The sequence below is a fragment of the Heliangelus exortis genome, chromosome 6 (genome assembly GCF_036169615.1).
Source record: "Heliangelus exortis chromosome 6, bHelExo1.hap1, whole genome shotgun sequence".
Lineage (NCBI taxonomy): Eukaryota > Metazoa > Chordata > Aves > Apodiformes > Trochilidae > Heliangelus > Heliangelus exortis.
This window is the reverse complement of record NC_092427.1, coordinates 15664723-15687167: the sequence shown is the minus strand read 5'-3', so window position 1 is coordinate 15687167 and position 22445 is coordinate 15664723. Positions and strand designations below refer to the sequence as shown.

Genomic DNA, 22445 nt, shown 5'->3' with positions numbered 1-22445 from the left:
CCTCCCAGGTCAAGTAGAGGAGGGAGATTCTCCCTTGCTCTTCTTTTGCTATTTATGTATTTATAAAAACTCTGTTATCTTTACTGATACTGGCCAGATTTAATTCAAGCTGAGCTTTGGCCTCTCTAGTTTTCTTCCTACGTATCTCTGCAGTAACTTTGTAATCTTCCCAAGTTACCTGCCCTTCCTTCCATAGCCCATAGACTTTCCATTTTTTCCTGAGTTCTGCCCCAAGCTCCTTGTTCAGCCAGGCTGGTCTTGTGCCACACCAGCTCATTTTAAGATGCACGGGTATAGTTTGTGCCTGTGCCTTAAGGATTTCCCTCTTGAGGACTGTCCAGCCTTTCTTGACTCCTTTGTCCTTGAGGACTATATCCCAGGGGATACCACCAAGCAACCTCCTAAACTTATCGAAGTCTGAAGTTCTTAGTGTCTCATTGACTTACCTGCCTAATTTATTACATACAAACCCTCTAAGGTATGGATTTCAGCACCTTACAGAACAGCAGCAGCGTGCAGGGAACCAGAGGGTGGCACTGGCAGCCCCTCAAAGCACAGGGGACCCTCACAGCCCACCTCTTCCCAGCAGGCATTGGATTTGCCCAGGGTGTAGTTCGGTGTAGATATATCCCATCCTGCTTGACTGATGCTTTTCTCAGGCTCAATACACTAGAATCAAATAAAAAGAAACAGCTTATTCCAGTTCTGTCCTGTCCTATAGGCTGATACCTTATCCCCCCTTTAAAAGCAGCTATCTCCCCCTGCCAATTGCCTCCCCCCAGCCCAACACTGCACCCCCTTCCCCCCAGGGCTGGTGATTTTGCGTTTTCTGGGGAACAAAGACTTTCTGAGAGCAGGAGGCCCCCCAGCTGCCTGCTGATGCTACCAGCACTGCCTCTGCCTGCAGCCCTGCTCCACTGAACAGTGCTGCTCTCATGGCAGCCATCTGAAAGTTGTTCTCACCATAGTGACTCTGCTTATTGCTGGCTTTAACAGAAGGAATTGAACCCCAAAACAGTAACACCCAGGCTGAAACGAAGCTGTTTTCGTGCTGTTACTAACAGCACAGATTTATCAAAACCCTGAGTCAACCCCTGCCAGAGACCAGAGACATAGCTTGAGAACAAGCAGCTTTGGTGTTCATTCCTCCTGCCTTCTCCTCTGTAGAGTGGCACCAGGAAAGGGTGCCTTCTGATAAGCAGGATGTCAGGCTAATTATCCACAGAGATTTTAAGCTGCATATTTTCTCTCTGGACTAATAGAACCCAGATGTGGGAGAGGCATGGTTTTAATCAACCTTCCTATACATCCCATGACACCCGGTCACATGAGCACATGTAGGTCTGTGCATCACCCAGTAAAATGACCATGTTGAACACAATTAATGAGCTGGGTTAGTTTGTGCTCCTTTTAGGGGATTATAGTGATGCCTCCAAACAAACCAGTTCTGAAAAAAAAAAAAAAAAAAAAAAAAGGAAAGTCTTTGCATTTGCAGAAGAAACAATACTCATAAGCATTACAGAGCACTCCATCCCAAGCTATCAAGGTTTTCATAATAGACTGAGCAATACCCTCAAGAAGTTTCACTGCAAGTAAAGAGTTAAAAGCTATCAGAAAGTTGTATGTCTCTATGCTGTTATAGAAGAGCTTGGTAAATAGATGGAAGCTACACCTAATTCAGCTTCCTCTTTCAATGTCCTTTTACAGCTTCCAAGCCCACCAGTGGGCACGCACTGGACTAGATGGAGACTTAATTTGCCACTCTTAGCCTTCAGAGCCAACCTTTCCCCTAAGTTACCCCTCTATTTTTCATTTAAAAAAAAAAAAAACAAAAACATTCCAAGTGTTGCAGAAAGCAGTTCTAGGTTTCAACTTGGCTTGATACCCAGCCCAATGGAGAACCTGCCATGAGATCTCTGGTTATTAACTGAATTTTTAATATAGCATTATTATAAATATTCCCAAATACTTCTGTGTTTACTTACCATCATATTTTCAAAATACCTTGCAACTGCACCACTGTTTTCTTTACTTAAGGCAGTCCTAATGAGCTAAAAAACAGCTGAGAACACAACAGCCTTTTGTATCTGAAATAGAGTGAAATAGCCCTCTTTAGGCTACAGCAAAGAGGATGGGTCTTTGCTTTAGCCCCTTTTAATTTCTTTTGAACATGAGAGAACAGGAAAGCAGAAGATAATTTCAAATATATTGGCACTACCAGCAACGAATTCTGTAAAAGAACAATTTTTTTTCTTAAAATATTTTGAACAGTAATATAAAAAATATGACATTGGTTCAGAAGTTAGATAAGGTCTGTGTTGACAACTACAATTCTTTTATTGGACATATTTTACTGAGCATTGGACACTTGTTTATGTAGGCACAGATTTAAGAATAACACCACAAAATGAAAAGGATAAAGTGCAGACCTGTACTGAGAAGCAGGCCTGGTGAGTCAGTCTACTCCTATAACTCAGCAGAGAAAAAGGAGAAAAGGGGAAAAAACTGCCATTATAAGAGAAGTATGTCATAAATTACATCCTGCAGTAACAGAGCTATTCAACCTTTCCTGCAGCATCTAGAGCACTGGAAAACCCAGGTTCCCTGTGTACAAGCACACTGTGTTTGTCACAGATAATATTTTAAGTTACACTTTGGCTTACACGAAGTGGTTTATTTATGAGTAGGAAAACTTAACAAAGGTGTACTGATTAAAACAGTTATCTTAACATCACTTCTTTATATATTTCAGAATTAAAATCTTTAAGCACTTGAAACCAGATCAATAGCCTCCCCCCAACACAACAAGTTTTAGCTAACAGTGACCAAGAAAAGTCAAAGGGGGAAGCCATTGTGGATCATGACAGCAAGCAATGGGCTTCACCAGATCTCATCCCTGCCTGCACCAGAATTTCCTCCCTAGGAAGACTGAGAAGATAAAATGGTAAATTCAGCTTGTCCTTATCTTTCCCCATCTCATAAGGGCAGTTTTCTACCCTTCTTAGTAACAGAAAAAAATATGTATTTCCAGAGCTTGCACACATCTGGAAAAAAAAAGGCAGAAAACAAGGAGGGAGAATAAAAACTAACGTAAGCTAAAACATTATTTCATAGTAAACAATAGAATATAACGTGCAATAGTGCAATTTCTCCTTTGCTGCTTCAACAATGAAGTCTTGGTAGATAGTCCACTGCATGTCAAGGTATGGTGGTCTCACATCTAACTACGTGCTTGTCTGGCACTGCTGGGTTTGCCAGGCTTGGGAGCGGAGTCGCTGTGTCCAGGCTCTGCCTTCCCCTTCCCAAGGTGGTGGAGTTTCTGATCCCAGCGCTGCGTAGGGGAAGGCAAAGGAGGTTAAAGAAGTCATAAATCACTTGTAAAACAACTGTGTATGTTTACAAACAGCAGCACAACAATAAAAGGCATCATGGTTTCCAGCACGTTATCCTGTGCTGGGCTCAGCTCATGGAATGTGAGGTTATCAGTAAAAGTCACTTTCAACAGAAAAAACCCATTTCCTGGCTTTCTTGAAGCCCCTGGGAATGAAGGGGCTGATACAAGACATAATGGCTTCAGAAGAAAAGCATCTCATCTCCTCCATCATAAAATGTGAATGAAGCTATCTGTGCAGTCACTGGGGGGAGAGGGGTGGAAAAAAAGTTGAGAGATTTTTATTAATTTTAAAAAATTGTAATTATTTACTTTTGCTTTTTCAGGTAATAGCAACCACAGTACAAAAAGACCTTATAAACATAGTTGGTGCAACTGATGCTGATTTTGGAAAGGGAGATGATGATGACAAATGGTGGGTGATGTCATGTGGTCCTCAGCAGCTCCAGAAGGAGTGCAAGGGTGGAGGCAGTGGGTTGCAGGCCACAAGGAAATAAGTGAGAGAAAAAAAGTCAGTTCCCCCCAGAAAACCCCAAAATAATATGGCAAACCAAAAACTGGAACTGAACAGAAGTCAGCCCATGGCAGTAAAGTAGTATTTGCTCTGCTGTGTTGGATTTCATAGGCTTCTGCCAAAACAAATGACAACTTGGAACAAAATCTCCGTATCTTTTCACTCATGTGATCACCGTGGATGTGACAAACATGCACAGAAAAACTTCCATTTGTCATCAGAACTGTACTTTTCCACCAGACACCACTAGAAAAAAGATGAGTGGGAAAGGAGACTTGTTTGCACAGGCATAACCAATATGTCAAACCAATGACTGAGAAACTGCGTTAAAACAAGAAGATTCTGTGTAAAATGGCACTCCTCTCAACTGTGAAATCACTGATACCTTGTGTGGTGCATCAAACTTTTAAAGGCAATCCTTTCAGAATGTGGAAGGCATTAGAATACATCAAAATTGTAAAACATCACAATATATTTTCAACTAGTGCTTGCATTTGAGCTCACTGCTTCCAGTTTGCTACGACAGGGCTTACTTATCTCATACCTCCCTCATCTAAGGCAGGAAGGTAAATTTAGAGTAATAACTAATTCACACAATTTGGTAAGAGAGCTGTATTTAAATAACATCAATCTGAAAAACATAATTCTGACTTAGTCTGGAAAACACCTGTAAGGCCCTCTTATCTTTATGGTTTTTACTTAGTATCACAATCCCAATTAAGCAGGCATGTGCTGGCTTGTTTGGGAGGGAGGTTTTGATTGCTGCTGCTGTTCTTCAGGGTGATTCAATGTATCCCTTTATTCAGCATTTCTAAATAATACAGAACATAACAGACCAAGTTAATTTTTGATCCTTGATATTAATTAACTAGTATGTGTATTTTTTAAAAGATTAGGTAGACGTTTCGTGGGATCTGCAACATTTGACTTCTGGGGAGAGATTTTCTTACCTTTACTTTTTTACCCAGTCGATCCTTCCATTTCTCAGCTATGGATCCTTCCACCAAGAGCAACCTACACAACAGACAACAATCAGTTACTCCATCAACAGGCACAGAGAAGCTGTACAACCCAATAAATGCAAGAATAAAATCTCTGTGTCTCCAGAGAGCCTTCCCCCCTCCCCCCTCCCTCGCCCCCCGAATGCCATTAAGAGATGAACAGAGTCACTCCAAGTTTTCCTTTCCTGGTGGGTCTGAAGTTCAGCTGTCCTGGCAGGGGAACAAACAACAACAAATATGTTCCAGGGACAATGGATAAAGAGTTACCTGGAGCGCTCCTCATCTTCATAGCCCATAATGATGTACTCTTCATTGGCACTGAGTGGTGGGCACAGGCAGCCAGAGTTCGTGTGGAGGTTTACAGTGTCCTTTGGGATGTTCACCAGGGAAGATTTTAGGATCTCCTTTACTTCCACAACTGCAGTGACATCGTGACATTTCGTCTTCACCTCCTTTACTTTAGCCCTAATGACTGGGTAAAAGTCACAAAGAGTGTAGTTAGCAGAAGCAGATAATGCTGCTCACCCCTGAGCCATTTGTGGTGACCTCTGGAATTAGCCTTTTGCATGGTCTATTATCAAAAGCTTAGCTCAACTCCAGCAACATCCCTGACCTCATCTCTCCATTTCTTTATTTCATCCTCCCCCGAGAGGGCTCAGGTAGCTCAGTGTATCACATAACAGTGTGGTGACAAGCAGGAATTACAAACCAGTTGGAGATACATCCTGTTAAAGTCAGGCTTTAACATCTCTTCTTCTGCTCCCTTTCCTCTTTAAATGTATTTCATTCGTTCCTTGTGTGCTCTTCTACTCCCTCAAGCTCTAACTGCTCTCTCTTTGACTACTGTGCAGTACAGATGACCAAACTTAATTTGTCACTCTCAACCCTCCTTGAAATGTGAATGTGCATTAAAACTTCTTCTATCACTTCTTCTGCCAGATGACACACCCTTACCTTTTTTATCCTCTCTCCAGTGACCCAGCAGCAACCTGCTGTGCTCTTTATGAACTCCAAATGCTCCTGATCTTGACCTGATGACCCATCTAATTTTCGTTCCTCACCCTTTCTTTTTGCCATAAGTTGCATGGGAGGAAAAGCTACCTTTCAAAGGCAATGTTTTTCGTTCCTCTCATGGAACTGCTGAACTGAGACCACATGCAAATGGCAAAGATCCAGAGGTCATGCTCTAGAGAATGCCACATCTTTCACAGCTTCCAAACAGAAGTCCCTTCCCGTTGCAAATAGCAGATGCCCTGGATTCCAAATTTCTGCTAACCTATGTGAAAAAGGTAATATGGAAGAAAGAAAACCATGGACTTATACCTCCTCTCTTCACATGTATTGCCCATGAAGACCATCAGCCAGCCTGTACTGCAGCCACATGAAATACAGCTCCCAACAATCAATAACTTTGCATTTAATGTATGCAATTTACCTCAAGTGATTCCCTTTCTTAAACTCTTTTAAAACCAAGTCTTGTTTCAGTTTGGAGTTATTTCAAATGCATTTTGAAACCTCTTTAGTTTCAAAAGCCTGAGGGGATGGGCAGTAGCATGCTCAGTTACTCTCTACCATCTAGCCACTAGAGTAATTCTCTTCCAAACACAACAACCAACACAACATAAAACTGACCAGTCACCTAAAAAATAGCAATGACTGAATACAATTATATTTTTTCCAGCTTTTAACAGGATCTGTTTTTAAAGGAAGCTTCTCTGACAACCTGTATATGTGCATCCTTTTAATACACATTAATCAACCATTACCATTTAAATGCAGTCTTTAGTTCACTGAGCTTGAGGCTATTCACATGATTAATGGGAAAAAGGATGGGCCCAATTGCTCAGTTCCTGTGATAGGTATTCACTGGCTTCTTCAGCCTGACTTGCTTAAAACAAACAGTACATAGAAAAGCAGGAGCCTGGACCTCTGATCTGCCTGAAGACCAGGACAATCTCAGCAAGAGAAGACATAATATGGACTCCTGCACCTGGGTTAAGTGCAACAGCATCCTGGGCTGCATCAAATGAAGCATGGCCAGCAGGTTAAGGGAGGTGATTCTGCTCCTAGGAGGGGAAGGTCTCAGCTCTTGTGAGACCCCACCTACAGTGCTGAGTCCAGTTCTGGAGCACCCAGCACTGGAAGGACATGGAGTTGTTGAAGCAAGTCCAGAGGAAAGCCACAAAGGTGATAAGAGGGCTGGAGCACCTCTGCTATGGAGACAGACTGAGAGAGTTGGGGTTGTTCATCCTGGAGAAGAGAAGGCTCCGGGAAGAGAGCCTTATAGAGGCCTTCCAGTACCTGAAGGGGCTACAGGAAAGTGGGGAGGGAATTTTAATAAGGGCATGGAGTGAGATGACAACTGGTAATGGTTTTAAACTGGAAGAGAATGGATTAAGCTTAGACATTAGGAAGAAATAGGTGAGACACTGGAACAGGTTGCTCAGGGAAGCTGTGGCTGCCCCATCCCTGGAAGTGTTCCAGGACAGGTTGGGTGAGGCTTGAAGCAACATGGCTTAGTGGGAGGTATCCCTGCCCATGTCAGGGGGGTTGAAACTAAATGATCTCTAAGGTCCTTTCCAACTCAAACCATTCTGTGATTCTGAGGACACTGTGTACTTTTACAGGGGCTACTGGCAGTCAGCAAGGTGTTCACTGACGGCTTCAATACACTGGAAGGAAAGAACCTAGCATGCCCGTCAGCTCCCATGGTGAGCTTGTAGGCATGAAACCTAGTAAAAACATCCTTTCCTGCAAAAGAATCAAAGAGGCAGCTCAAGCACAGCAACTTTACTTTTGTCACATCACTTTTCACACTGAAGAAGTGCACAAACCCCAAATGCCTGCACTGACACTGAAACAACACTTGACTTGCTGATGCCCTCCACACTTCTAGTTTGGAAATGTTTCAGACCACATCTGCCTTCTGTAACAAGCACTACTGGGTTATTGGGACCACAGGCTTTTTTTAATGAAAATTTTCCTTTTACTATAGCCTTACAAATGCTGGGAGCTGGCCATGCAGCTGATCTTACCATAGTTGTAGTTGTTGCGTAGGTAGGTCTTCTGGGTGGCTTTGATAGGCTTGCATTTGCAGCGATCTATAAAACCAGACAGTTTTGTTTAGAAAAGAAATGAGCACAAGTTCAGTAACAATCTCCTCAAAACCTCAAGCTCACATGTAATAAAAATTTCACTGAATTGACTTCTTTATTACAGAGAAGTGAAATATTAAAAACCCAGAGAGAACTCCTGTGGAACTGTCCATGAGACCTGAAAGGTTTCTAGGAGAAAACCTGACACTCTAAAATACAAAAATATCCAAACCAAACCAAAGCAGTAAAACCAACCAAACACCACAACAATCAAGACACAAGGGCTTGGGGTCTGAAGTAACCACAGTCTTCCATTTTAGAATCATAAAATGGCAAGGGTATTTCAAGACAATTCATATTTAAGCCAATTCGAGGTTCAATCCTGGTCTCTCCTTTGCTCATTGGTGCTGCAGTTCTCTATCTTCAAAATACCATTCTCTCTCCTGCACTACACTTAGTGAATGCCCTCCTTTCTGCACCTTTAATCACACAGACCATAAAAAAAGATACAAAAAGAAAATACTGTGACAGGGTATGATTTAACATTTGATTGAAGACTACATGTCCCAGCTTGATTTAGCAAACTGGGATGTTCTGCCTAACATGCTTTCACTGTACAGAACACAGCCCATCCTTGGAGCTGCACTGTATGATTTCTTAAGAGGGGCACAGCCCTTTCACACCTGAAGATGTTCAAGAGCTACAGTCAAAAGATGAAGCACATTAGAGGGTGGTGGGACCAAGCAGAACCTGGGTCCCTGCTCCAAAAGCTTCTGGGACAGTCTTGACAAAATGAAACCTCAACCATGTCTCTTCAGCAGCATCTGGCAGGAGATATCAGAGACACTGAGTTTAAGAGGCTGAAGGGGTACACTTGACTACTGCAGCCACTTTTGATCCTGCTCTGTACTTTTCCTCAATTTGGGGGGTAAATGTTACACATTTTCTTTTATGATCCAGAACCTCAGGTTTAATTAAAAGAGGGACATTGTTAGCCCTTATGGAGGTAAGGATAGCCTTCAAGAGACAATACAAATGAGGCTGTCAGAGCAGTGCTTCCAGTGGTGCTGCTTCCAGACAGCTGGGAGCAATAAGGGAGGTAAAAACATTCTCATTAGTGTCTGGAAAGAGCTAACACTGAAGCTCCAGACCCCTGTGCTCATTGACACCATCGGTATTTCATAGCTGGAAGTTCTAATGCAAACAACTTACTTATTTCAAGTTAGTCTCTAAGTGAAGTTTGGTGGAGTCATTTCAAACACCCAGTGTTATGTACACATGGTCATCTATTTTAACCTTTGACTTCATATTTAAGTGGAAGCCTATTTCTATACACTATAATCCATAATACCAATACATATAATGTAGTGATTTAGTTAAAACCAACATGAAGAGTCTGAAAAAGAACTTTCATGTGCTATACAAGATTTCTATGTATTAAAAAAATAAAAAAGAGAGATGGAATGATATGGTTGTGGACTTCTCCAATCATTATTTATTTTCTATTGAAAGACTTATTGTAGTTGAAAATACAAAAAAAAATACAGGAAAGAGGAGAACATTTCAAAAGAAGAGTATATTGTTTCCTTGAATTTCAAGCACATCCGCAGGAATCTATATATAGAGTCCTACAGACTTCAGCTTTTGTATGAGACTGTGTTAAAATAATAAAGGCAGAGAAGGGAAGTGATTTTTGGCTTCCCTTCTGCCTGTGGGAGCTCATGCACAGTTTAGGCCAAATTATGGCCCATTTTATAAGCTGCCTTGAAACAGGCCATAAAAGATGTGCTCCTATGACCCACACTCACTCAGGCAGCTCAATGTTCACCTCCAGCAAGACTTTAATGTTCTCCTGCTCTACAGCACTTTGCTCTGTGGCACAAGTAGAATAGAACAGTCTAAACTACAAGACAAGAATACATAAAGTCACATTTCCCTCCATTTTAAGATGGTATTGGATTATTTATTTTATTAATTTGAGGAATATATTTTATTAGTCTTGTTCTATAAACAATTTTCAGACCTGTCCATGTCCCTAATGAAGGATCCCTCCTAAGTTGCCCTCTTGCTTTTCAAATTTTCATTTCAAAAACTTGACAAAACACTGTGTAATTCCTAATTACTATTTAGAGATGCAGAAAATAACAGAGTCACTTGCCCAGGTAGGTTAAAAGGTTGTAGACCTAGAAACAACTCCTCTCTCCCAATTCCTGTTACAGTGACTTTCAAAGGAAGTACAATGTAGAGAACACACATTTGATGGATTGAAGTTGCTGGCAAAGTTGTGCTTTCCCTAGGGAATTGAACACCTACAAAAAGTAGCTATAAAAATTTACTGCATCTCTTAATGCTGAGGGAAAGTCCCATCTTACATGGTAGTCACCTCTGAGGCTTCCAGAATTACCAGAAGAGCCCTGGGACCACAAGAAGGTTACATTCCAAGTACTGAGGCAGGCAGCAGAGGCTAATATTTTTTACTGAGATCTCAGCTAACTTTGCTATTAAATATTCTCTTTTAATACAAGTCAATATAGGACTAATAAAAGCTCAAACCTGGCAAATGTTTCCCTGAAAAATTAAGGATTAAAAAACCTCTGGAAAAATTCCTAAGTGACTTGAAAAGCATCTGATGAAGCAGACAACAATGTAGTTTACTGACAGGAGAGGTAAAAAAAGCTCCCCCCCCAAAAAAGCCCCTTCCAGACTCTGAGGGAAGGTTTTACCAGTGGACACTGACAAGAATAAAAGTTGCCTTGAACAGGGATAACCCACGCAACCATGCAGAGCAGTGCATGCAATGTGCTGTAGAAACCACAGAGCCAAGCCAAGGATCTTTTTTAAAACAAACTGGGTTGCTACTTGCAGAATAATAATTCTATTGGCAATGGCAAAATTACAAATTTACTTTACTGAACATACAAGTAAAGCAATCATGAATCACAGTCTTTTAAGAGGTTGAACTGTGTGTGTGTGTCAGTTGAAACAGGTGCAGTGCACTGAACCAAAAATGGTGTCTGCACAGCAAAAGGCAGTGACAAACATATTACCCTTCCTTTTTGTCAGCAATTTTTCTGATTTCACCTTATTTTTTTAAATGGGATTTTTTTAGATTCGGTTTTGTTTTTATGATGTCAAAATGCATCATGACAGCAACTGGACAATTAAATCTCACTCTTTTCTCTTCCACTGCAGGGTCACTTATGTTATTCCATGCTGTCTACCTCCCTAAGGACAAGCAGTGCTATAGATACAATTACTATTTTTGATAGAAGGTGATGAAGGTATCCCAGTTTTACTTTCATACTCAAAGTGAAGCTTGTGTGCTCTTTGTACAGACACTGTAGAGCACTTTCTCAATACCACAAAAGTGCAAACAGCTCAAAACTAAGAATAAACAAGCGTTAGTAATAAGAATCTTTGGAAAATCTTTCAGACTCAGCCCCATGCTCAAGCCAATTTAAAGTGAAGCTAGTTCAAGCTTTTTTCTAATTGTAGTTTTAATAATATTTTGCACCTTCATAGCTCCTTCCACATTGGGACCTACTCCCACATTTTAAAACTATACTATAAGCTGGGCATTATTAATATCTTTTTCTCAATTTGGTCAGAGATTAATGCTCAAGTTACCCAATATTATGTAGGTATCCATTTTTATGTTCCACAGCCACACTTAGGTGTTTATATCAATAATCTGAGCATCAGTGCACACCACAGCTCATCAACACCTCTGGAGAAAGGAAGGCATGATGGCCAATGCTGGGTTTCCAAGTGTCATCTTGCTGTCAAAGAAAGGCTGAAGAGAAAAACTTCTAATGGAATCATCATAAAAGTCAAGGAAACATACAGTCATTGGCTTGCTTAAGCAACAGATTCACATTTCTATAATATATATATTAGCTATGAAGCTAATATATATATTAGCTATTTGCTTCTTTGCATTGCTGTGACTAGTGGTAACAGTCAAGGGGGTTTAGTCAGCAAAAACAAAAACAAAAATAAAAAGCAATGGGGGGCCCAGTTGGAATAAAACCAGTCTCAGAAGGTCTTGGCCTCCATCTCCTCAGGTTGATAGGAGTTTTGCTATTATCTACAAAAAGTGCCAAATTGAATTTGTAAGCTTTTAAGTAGAATGAACTCTTACCTCCACTGGTTTGACCCTATGCAAATCCACTTAATGCACATTCTCACTGTTCAAGACAAAACTTTTAATTAAATAAGCACAGCCCTAAGGATTTGATGGGAATTTTGCCCTGACAAAAGTAAAGAGATGAGTGCAGAAAGATGTGCTAATTGACTTGTCCACTGAGAGGTCCACAGGCTGACCAAGCCCATGTGCCATCTGCCATCTACGTTACCTGAGTATTTATGCATAACTAAGTACTCCTATTACTTTATTAGGTATTAAAAGGATTTGAAAGGCTAGAGGTTATTATATAGTTTTTATGAAAATGTACTCACCGATGCTGGTGCCTCTGCAGTTGCCATTATTGGAATCCATAGGGAAATCTGGCATGGATTTGTAAAATATGCAAAGAAATGTTAGTATTTTTAGTACTGGATTGGTTCAATACACTCACATTAAAATGCTCTAATAATTAGTACATTTCATTACTCAATTAATAAACAGATTGCTGTGTTCTACAGGCCAGCCTGCTAAAATTGACAATTTCTTGTGAATTTCACCCAAACCCATCACATCATGTTTAAATGCTGAAGCAGATTAAATACTTCATCTCTACTGCTGCACAGACTGGCAGGTTTAGAATGGGGATAGAAATTTATGGCATTAACTTATGAGGATCTACAAAAAGTACACATACTATTTGCATTTAATTAGATGATCGAGAAACTACTTTTGTTTTCGTTTTGTTTTTTTTTTTTTTTTTTTGGTTACTGAGGAAATCAAACCAACCACAATCATATAACTGAAGCAAATGCCAAAACAAATGTTTTAGACCTTCCCCTTGGTTTAAAAACACAGATTAGTTTGAAGGCCAGATAGGGAACAGAAGGAAAAAAAAGGCACAATGCCCAAAGAACTGTTTTCAGGCACATTCAGAAGTGGAACGTATCCCACATGGGTAAAATGCATAATTTCAAACCTATTGTTTATTAAATCACACAGTTTATGGGATTTATACATACACTTGATCATGAAAAACAAGTATGTTAATGTTGTACAAGTTAAGGAAAAAATAAATGCAAGAGAAACAAGACTTGGGAGAGAAGCAATATGCTTTGTTAGACTGATACAGAAAATAGAAAAAAAAAAAAAAAAAGAGCCTTTAAAGCAAAAGCCCAAATGTTTGCATGCCCAAATGTCTACTCAGCTTTTTCAACTCTGGATGCTGGTGTCACTCAAACTTCGTTTTTGTTAAATGTTTATATTATCATGGATACAACACCACTGCTTTCAGAATATAGAACAAATATATATATGTAAGACAAAAGAGCATGTCATAAAAACTCCTCTCCTGCAGCTGAAGCTGTAACACAGCCCAGGACACCAATAATAGAGGTGAAGGATTTAGATGTGTGGACTGAGTTTTAAGGGCTGGGGCCATGATTAAATCACAAATTCTGTGACAATGTATTTAAAATACCTGTTTTACAAGAGATCTAATATTATTTACTTAATTTTCTGATTTGGCCATCCTTCTTTAAAATAAAACAACTCCATTTTAGTGCATATTTACACTTCTCATAGCAATATGTAACTTCCTTTACATAAAAAGAGACATGGCTGAATGACAGCTACAGCAAGACTAAATCTGAAGAACAACTGATTCCCTTACCAACATAATTACCTTAAAAATATTAAGACTTCAGGATTAATTATTCCTCCCCATATAAAGAACAAAGGGCATAGATAATTGGACCAAAAAGAATAAATTGAATAAATGCCCTTTTACATCCAATATCCTTTTGCTAATAAAAATCACACCCATTTTCTTCCAAAAAAAAGTTCCAAACTACCGCAAGGTCTTAGCTGATAGAACAAACCCAACATTTTCATGGAGCCAATTTTATTGGTGGTGATCAGGTACATCTACAGCAGCTGTAAGGCTTCTCCATGCTGCCTCATAACAATTCAGATTACCCAGGCTCATTCTTTCAAGTTTTATTTTCATTATTCACCTGAGCAAGCCTCATATTTTAAAAAAGCTGCTATTATCAGGTGGTAATTAACAATCATGACCCCTACCAATAATATATGGTTCAAAAAAAAAAAAAAAAAAAAAAGATATCTTCATCAGATTTGTATCCAGCTGCTTTCTTGTATTCCAGCACAGGATGAAAGGATTAATATCATCTTTCTCTTGTGAATAGTTAAGTAAAAGGGTGACCACATGATGACTGTCACATACAAAAGGATTGTTCACACCTCCAAATCACATTTCCTACACCAACAAAAGTTTTACTGGGGGCAGAAAAAATTTGCAACAGCAGAGGAGGCAAGGGAAGTACCAGGTTAAATGTTTACCATGTTCATATCCATGGAAGAAACAGGGAAGGAAAAAGAAGCCCTGAAGTGATCTCTCCCTTCCTAAACCAAGGGCTGATCCAAACAGTCACAGCTTCATGGGGATTTGAGCAAACCATGTCCAATTCACTCTGGAATTACAACTCAATATAAACTGGTTTGCAGCCTTCCCCAACCCCACTCAGGGGGTGAATTGTTCATGTGTCAGCTGAGACATTTGTCCTTCAAACTCACACTGACCCAAGGAGGACTGGCAAATGCTGGATATAAACCTGGTCCTAACAAACACAGAACTCAACTGTTTTCCACCAGAAGTTTCATTCTACTCCTAGGCACACAACTTTCTTTGTTCTTAGTGAATTACAACACACAGCAAGCTCAGCCCATTTCCTAATTCTGCATTCATGTGCCAGGTCCCTTATCCTACCCCAAACCAGGGGTTGTAGGTACACCAGGGGTTGTGGGTAGGTGGCTATGGAACAGGAGGAGTTCAGGGGCTGTGCGCAGAATGGATGTTAATGGAAAGGGCTCCTGTGTCTGCAGCACCTTGTGCTCTGAAAACGTGGTCAGAGCGCAGTGTCTGTCCATGAGCAAAGGAAGACTAAACAGATCCTGGCAGGTCACTTTGTGATTCTCTCCCCTGCTTGTGAGGGCTCAGGGCCAGGCAAGTGTTCAACTTGCCTTGCTGCTTCTCTTTCCCAGTGCACCCATGCTTTATTTTGGGATGAGCAGTTTCTACCGATGGAGAGGAGCGTGGGCTTGTGGAGGGGACCAGAGACCTCCACCACTTGGTGTAGGACACATCTTGGGAAAGGCTTTACATGCCCCTGACCCTCCCCTAGACAAGCCCATGTCACCTGGTCCCTTCTCATCCACTGGGGAAGTGATGGGGAAAAGGGTTTGGGCCAACCCTGCCACCAGCCACCTGCAAGCTCTGAGGTGGGCATGAGGAACCACAAACTCCAGTCCCCTAAACCCAGCAGTCTAAGGAGCAGAGACATCCCTCCATCAGGCTGGTTCACACACTGCTGGGACCTCCAGTATGTATGGTAATACAGCTATAAAGAAAGAAACAAAACCCAAAAGACTATAAAAATAAACAAACTACTTCATATTGTTCCGCTTTTCTTCTGAGGTGACCTCTCGGCCAAGTTTTCTCTAAACAAAATCTTTTTTGAAAGAAATACCTGTCAGTGATGATAAGCAGGACTGCCCAGGAGAAAATATTATACAGAGCTCCAATTCGAAGTTTTCCCATTAAATTTTGTTTAAGAGCAGGGGAAAAAAAAATCTAAACTGATTTTTCCAAGAAGTTGTTTTAATTAATTGCTTTTCAGAGGCCTGCTATATAAAAAAATGTACAACACTGTCAGGGAGAGGAGATTAAAAGCCACTTGGATAGTAGTGTACAAAACAACGCCTGGCTCTCCAATCTGAGTGATATGTTCAGGAAACGGAAGCAACTCGGTCAAATTTAGTTTTGAGCATGCATCTTATTTATACCACAGTTTGAATTAAAAAAAAAAACAAAAAAACAAAAAAACAAAAACGGTGAGGAAGAGCCAGAAGTGACATGATCCTAATTGTTACTGCACTTAAAGATTATGGTCTACCTATTATCGAGGCCATTCCCAGCACACTGACCCAAAGAACAAAATCACAGCAAGCAATCGCTGCTTGGACACTTCCTTCTGATGGAGACATCTGGGAGTCCCATCAAGAAACCCCTCCAAAACACACTAATTCAGACTTTGCAGTCTACTTCAGCTCTTAATACAGAGATGATCTTTGCTAACCTGGCTGCAAAAACGAGCAAAGTTAATAGAAACATTGATCCTAGTTACAAATGTGATGCAGACCACTGGCACTCTCAAGCCACAGAGCAGCTGTCAACATGGCAGCACGGCTGCTCCACACAATGAATTATTCCACACAACAATCCTGACAGGTTCTAATGGCATTTCACTGGGTCTTGACTTGAGGCTTAGACTGTAAAAGCTACCTAGGGTTCTCAGCCTAGCTACCATAATTAATAAAGTTTAAATTCCCTTATTTACTTTTCCTGTCTTCTTTCATACTTGAAGCTAAGATTTTGTTCTTTAAATGAGAACTGAGGTTGCTCCCAAGTTTTGAGCAAACTCCAAAACAAATCTCAGCTTTACAAATGACAATCTGGACACCCTCACCTTCAGCACAGTCCAAAACACTCCCCTGGCATCACTGTGCATTTCAACTCCTGTTGCAGAACTATGTGAGGTCTGAGGCCAGAGTAAATTTGATCTGGAGTTTGGAAACCACCATTTTGGAAACGAAGTTAATAACATACAAAAAACAAGCATGGGGAAAGGTTCTTTTGCTTTTCTTTTGAGTATACAATGCCATATTCACAGACCAGGCCACTGTGAACTCATCCAGGCAGACAGGAAGACAACTGAGGACTTGGACTATATGGAGAAATCCTGGGTTCTGTAAGATTTGAGAAAATAGGTCTCCATTGCTTGATTAATGTTTAATTTTCTTTAAAGTTTAAGAGGTGGCATTCTTTTTAAGAAATTCAGATTTCTCCTCAGCTGTCTTACAATACTCACCCCAAAGAGTTCAGACATTAATTACATGTGGTTGATGCCTTGTGATGCTGCTTCCCTTTTCTACAGCATCTCATTAACAACCCAACGTTCCTTCAAGCTCTTTTTTTTAACCTAAACAAGACATGGTGACACAGAAGCCAATAGATCTGTCCTCCAATGCACACAGTACCCCTCATACTGCTCTGGTTTTATTGCCAGTTCCCTCTTCAAAACAGAAATAAACATGTCACTTGAGACATAAACAGTCTGCTAGATAGTAGCAGCCAAGAACACATCCTGAAGTGCTTTTCTGAGTCGGCATCTCAACACCAGAGACTGTGGTCTGGCTCATCATTTATTAATGAGTGAAATTACAGATGGGTCCTGCTATTGAAATTTTAGATCCAAGCCAGGTTTTGTCTATCTGCTCTTCATGCTGCCTCACAGAATTAAGATTTGACAGGAGCCTGAATGAAGGAAGCAGATAACTTGACAGATGTGAGGGAGTGCACAAGGAGACTGAAATATTTGGGGCATGTGAATGGGACCTCCTGCATACACCAGACAGCTTGTATCAATGTTTGCCAGCAGAACTGCTCTCATCCTGAAAAAAAAGACACAAATACCAGCCTCATTCCTGCAAAGAGAACATCTCCAGATCTTCCTTACCACTTGCACTGTACATGGAAAGAGCTCCTAGAATATATTTGTGGAAGACTCATAACCTGTGCCTCGATAACCAAAAGTGAGCTTCTAAATTGGGATTTGTCTCAGATCTTACCAAGAACAGTTCCTCCTCGTTTTACAACAGTCACAGTCTGCTAGGCATGGGCAACAGAACTAATCACAGAGGAATATCTCATCTTTTACTACAACGTCAGTCAAAGAGAAAAAGTGAACTTCAAATGATCTTCAGCTTGGCATCACTGAAACAAAAGTCAAGACCAATTACTTTAATGGTGACAGGGAATTTCCACGAGTGTCTGTACAAGCTTTATCCAGCATGATGTTAACCTGCCACAGCCTCTTGCAAGTGACTCAAGCGTGTCCAGAGTGTCAGAACAGCCCCTGCACCCGGTTGAACTGTGCACTTTGGAAGCTGGATGGCCCAGTACTGGAAAAGGCAAAGAAATCAGACTTTCCAAACCCTGTCCCTGCTCAGATAAAGACAAATATCTGACTATGTCATACTTCAGGTTGCTGCCTTATGGAAGGGACTAGGCAAATGCAGAAAACAGTAATAATGCAGAGACCTCAAGAAGAAAAGAAAATCCTGCTACTTTGCAGGCAGGAAAAAAATAATTAAAGAATAATCAAAATTCCACTTCTGAAGAACAAAAAAAATCCTCTTCCACATCCAAAGCCTGTGAAAAAAATAGCTTTGTATTTCTGACTGCCCTATTAGATGTACTTTGCAAACAGCACAAGGGGCAAGAGTGGTTAGGAGATAAAATAAGAGCAGGTATTCTGCATGGTGTCCATTAGGCAGCTGGTTATTTGTGTCTTCTATTTGGCTGAAATCCTTTATTTGAGAATTGAATTTGGAAGTGTTCACCTTACCTCTTCCTAGAACAGGATTCCTTGGCTCTGCTTTTTAAAGGAGCACTTTTATTCCCTCAAGAAGGATTCTTTCAGTCTGGTGCATAATGCATCAGTTCAAAATTTTCAACCCAGAAATGAGAATGTCATCAGGTTCTCATTCACTGAAAGAGAGTTTTCATGGATCCAGCCCTGGAATCCCTCAAAGAGGTTATTGTACTGCTGAGATCCTCAGAAATAGGTAACTCAGGGGCAATTTCAGCCAAACTTCCTCCCTCCAGATTTGAAATGCTGCAAATTTGAAATCGCTGCAGATCTGCCAAGCCTCCCTCAGTTTGGAGCCATTTTTAACGTGGTTTTGAAAGCACCTCAATGTGAAAGGCGCTTGGTGTTCAAACCCACACTGCCCCAAACCACCCCAGCACATCTGCAGCCTCCAGAGAGCTGGAGCTGAGGCAGCTGGAGGCAAAAAACAGATTGTTCATGTGTTGGAGACAACTGCATGGGAAGGAAGATGGAAAGGCAAGGGCAGTCATTATAATTGTTAGAGAGAAATAGCAGTAACAACTGGAGATATCAGAGTGTGGTCATTGAGTTGAGATTCAAGAGAAGGAGAAGGTAACTCAATGGAGAAAGAAAAGGAGCAGAGTTAGTCTGGCCTGCAAATAAGTGGGGATGAGTGGAAAGAGCAGCTCACCTGGGAAAGCAGGGCTGGGAGCCATGGTCAGGAAACTAAAGCGTAAGATTTTGTCAGCAGAAGACAGATATTACAGTGTTTGGCCATGCTGACATAAAGGATCTGGTAAGGGGACAGAAGCACAGTCATGTACTGTGCTGAGCATTATAGCATGAAAAAAAAACCCAAAAACCCAAAAACTTTCATTCACAAGGTACTGCTGGGGGAGAATGGAGAGGTGGGATCTGCTGCCCATCAGTGAGATGCCACAGCCTGGGGTTGCCACTGCAGGCACCAAAGGTGCTGGATGGCAGCACAACCAGGATGCAGGGTGCCTGGGTGCAGCCCTGCCTCAGCCTCCCACACTTCCCAGCTGCTCCCCTCCCCAGCTCTGCTCTCCCTCTCCTGTGGTGGAGTGGTCTGGCAGACTCACCAACAATGCAACTTTGCAGCATACCTCCTTTCCACCACCAGCAAGTACTTCCTTCAAGTGAGACAGGAGCCGTGGTCATTTAAAAAAGGCTAAGCCTCATGTGTCCATAAACACCCACTGGCTTCCCTTCATATCCTATTCAATAGTTCCTCCAATTTACTATTTCTGTGGCGGTTGTCTTGCCACTCTGGAGCTATTCTCCTTCTAACTCTTCCAGCCTAAAGGCAGCCGTGACAGGAGCACACAGCTGTAACAGAGCAGGGTCCCTGAGCAATGGCAGCTTTACAGCTTCATGATGGACAAAGTGGTCACAAATCTACACCTGACCACGCAGAGACGCTTCTGCCACCCTGGGGCAGCAGCCAGACACGCGGTATCAGTTGGTCTGGTGGACCACAGAGAGTGCAACCAGTGAAATGGGAGCCAGTGAAAGCTGAGGGGCTCCAATGGCCCCTTGGAAGCCGTGGGGGTCAGGTACAGCTGTGCTGGAGCTACCCCAGTGCCTTTTGCTCGCTCAGGGATGCCGGGAACGAAACGCAGTGGAAGGAAAGCTGCACCTCTGCTACGGTGACCCCTTATCACAGGGACCTGACAGGGGACCTCAATGCCAACCACACTGATGAGTTTGGCTTTGTCCTCGCACCACCACTAGCGTGGAAGGAGGCTCGGAAGCCCCTAGCCCCCCAGCTCCAGCCCAGGGCTCCTTTGGGCGCAGCTCTTGCCGCAAAACCCACTCACTGGCTGTGCCCCGAGGTGCGCTGGCTTTGGTGGGAGGGGAGCAGCCGCCTCCGAGGTGAGCGAGCAGCAAAGAGAGGAGACGAGCCCGAGCACCTCTGGTGGTGGCTCTGCCCCTCTGAGCGGGCAACCTCATGCCGACCAGGGACCAAAGCAGGATAACAAAACGTGTGGACAAAAATAATACCAAAGCGGGGTAAAGCGCGTCCCGTTTAGGCGAAAAGTAAGAGTTGTCGCTCCCACACTTTAAGCACGACGGCGCGGCTGTCACTTGCCACACAACACTCTCCTTCCCCACCGCTAAACTTTCCCAGCAGCGGTACGGCTGTTAACAGGAGGAGAAGAGAGCAGCGGGGAAAAAGATCGGAGAGAAAGCAAAGAGGCTCAGAGAGAAGCTTGCAGGAGCGGAGCGAAGGCAGAGCTCCCCGGGGCGGGCTCCCCCTCCCCGCCCGCGGCGCCCATTGTCCGTCCGGGCGGGCAGCGCCGAGCGGCTCCGTGTCCCGCCCGTGTCCCTCAGCGTCTCCGTCCCCGCACACTCACCGGCGCCCTCGGCGGTGACAATGGCCTCGGGGGAGATGCAGACGCCGCGGTCGTAGAGCGGCAGCTCGTCGCAGGCCAGGCTCTCGGGCCAGGCGTGGCGGTAGCGGATGAGGACGGGCTCGCAGCCGGCGCGGGCCCGCTCGCAGACGGACTTGCAGGGTTTGATGGGCTCATGCTGGAAGTCGATGGTGCAGATCGGGGCGTACATGGCGCAGAGGAAGAAGAGGAGGTCGGGGCTGCAGTTGGTGCCCAGCAACCCCTCGAACTGCTCCATGGCCAGCACGGCGTTGGCCTGCGTGCTGTGGTGCAGGTGGTTGGGCATCTTGGTCATGTTCCAAGGCAGCGGCTTACACAGCGGGATGCGCACCGGCTCGCAGGCCGCCGACCGCCCCGCCGGCGCCCTCCCCAGCACCAGAAGCCCGGCCAGGGCTAACACCGCCAACCCCCGCCACATACCGCCGGACACCACCCGCCCCGACGAGCCGAGGCGGGGGGCGGGGGGGAAACCGAACGGGCAGACCTCGGCGCGGGGGGCGGCGGCGGCGGTGGTGGCCGCGGTGCCGAAGGGGCCCCGCCCCGACGACCGTCCCCCTCCGCACCTCCCGCAGCCGGGCGGGACGGGGCCCGCCTCTCCCCTCAGGCCCGGGCCCGCCTTTTCCCTCACGCCGGGACGAGGAGAAAGGCGGGTCCCAGGCTGAAGGGAGAGGAGAGGTTGCTGGTGTGTTTCTGTCAACAAACGAACAAACAAACAAGCGGAAAAATAAACTACCTCAGAAAAGTCTTTCCGTCATGCGTGGGTGTTGGGGTAGCTCGCAGAGCAATGGGACGACAAGGGGTGGTCTTGGTCTGGAAAAAGCAAGCTCCGATTTACTAACTGACTAAATTTACGAAGTTCTCCAGCAACTCCTCGAACATGTGCTTGGGTTGAGCTTTGCTGTGGTATTCACGGTTTTATTACTTCGGTTCCTTACCTTAAATCAAGCCCATGAGTAGAAACACACCCACCAGAGGCCAGTGCTCAGGAAAGCAACCACAGATACAGACTCAGAAACTCAAGGTGCTAGTCCTGGAAAGGCTTTCTTGGCATTTTTAAACAAAATTTTATCATTGCTGATGAAGCCTTGATCCCTTTAACTCAGCTGTAAAATTGTTGGCTCAGGTGAAGGCACTCACCAGGCAAACAGGGAGCTGCCCAGGGAAGCGGTGGAGCCACCATCCCTGATGGTGTTGAAAAAACCCACGTGGATGTAGAACTGCAGGAGATGGTGTAGTTGATGTGGTGGTGTTGGGTTGACAGTTGGACTTGATGATCTTAGAGGTCTTTCTGAACCTTAATGATTCTGTGATTCTGAGAGCATTGGGGTTGTTCAGCCTGGAGAAGGCTCCATGGAGACCTTATAGTGACTCTCCAGTACTGAGAGGGATTGTAAGACAGAAACAAACCTGAGCATGGCCTGTTGCAATAGGACA

General features: G+C 43.2%; 1 protein-coding gene across 1 annotated transcript; it reads right to left on the bottom strand.

Moving 5' to 3' along the window:
• Window positions 1-2307: 2307 nt before the first annotated feature.
• On the bottom strand, window positions 2308-21697 carry FRZB (frizzled related protein). The gene is made up of 6 exons (XM_071746804.1): window positions 20976-21697; window positions 12460-12507; window positions 7942-8007; window positions 5174-5378; window positions 4856-4919; window positions 2308-3331 (listed from the first exon to the last, which is right to left on the bottom strand). Exons 1-6 carry the CDS (start codon window positions 21427-21429, stop codon window positions 3221-3223), a joined length of 948 nt encoding a protein of 315 aa, XP_071602905.1. The 5' UTR covers window positions 21430-21697; the 3' UTR covers window positions 2308-3220.
• Window positions 21698-22445: the final 748 nt, after the last annotated feature.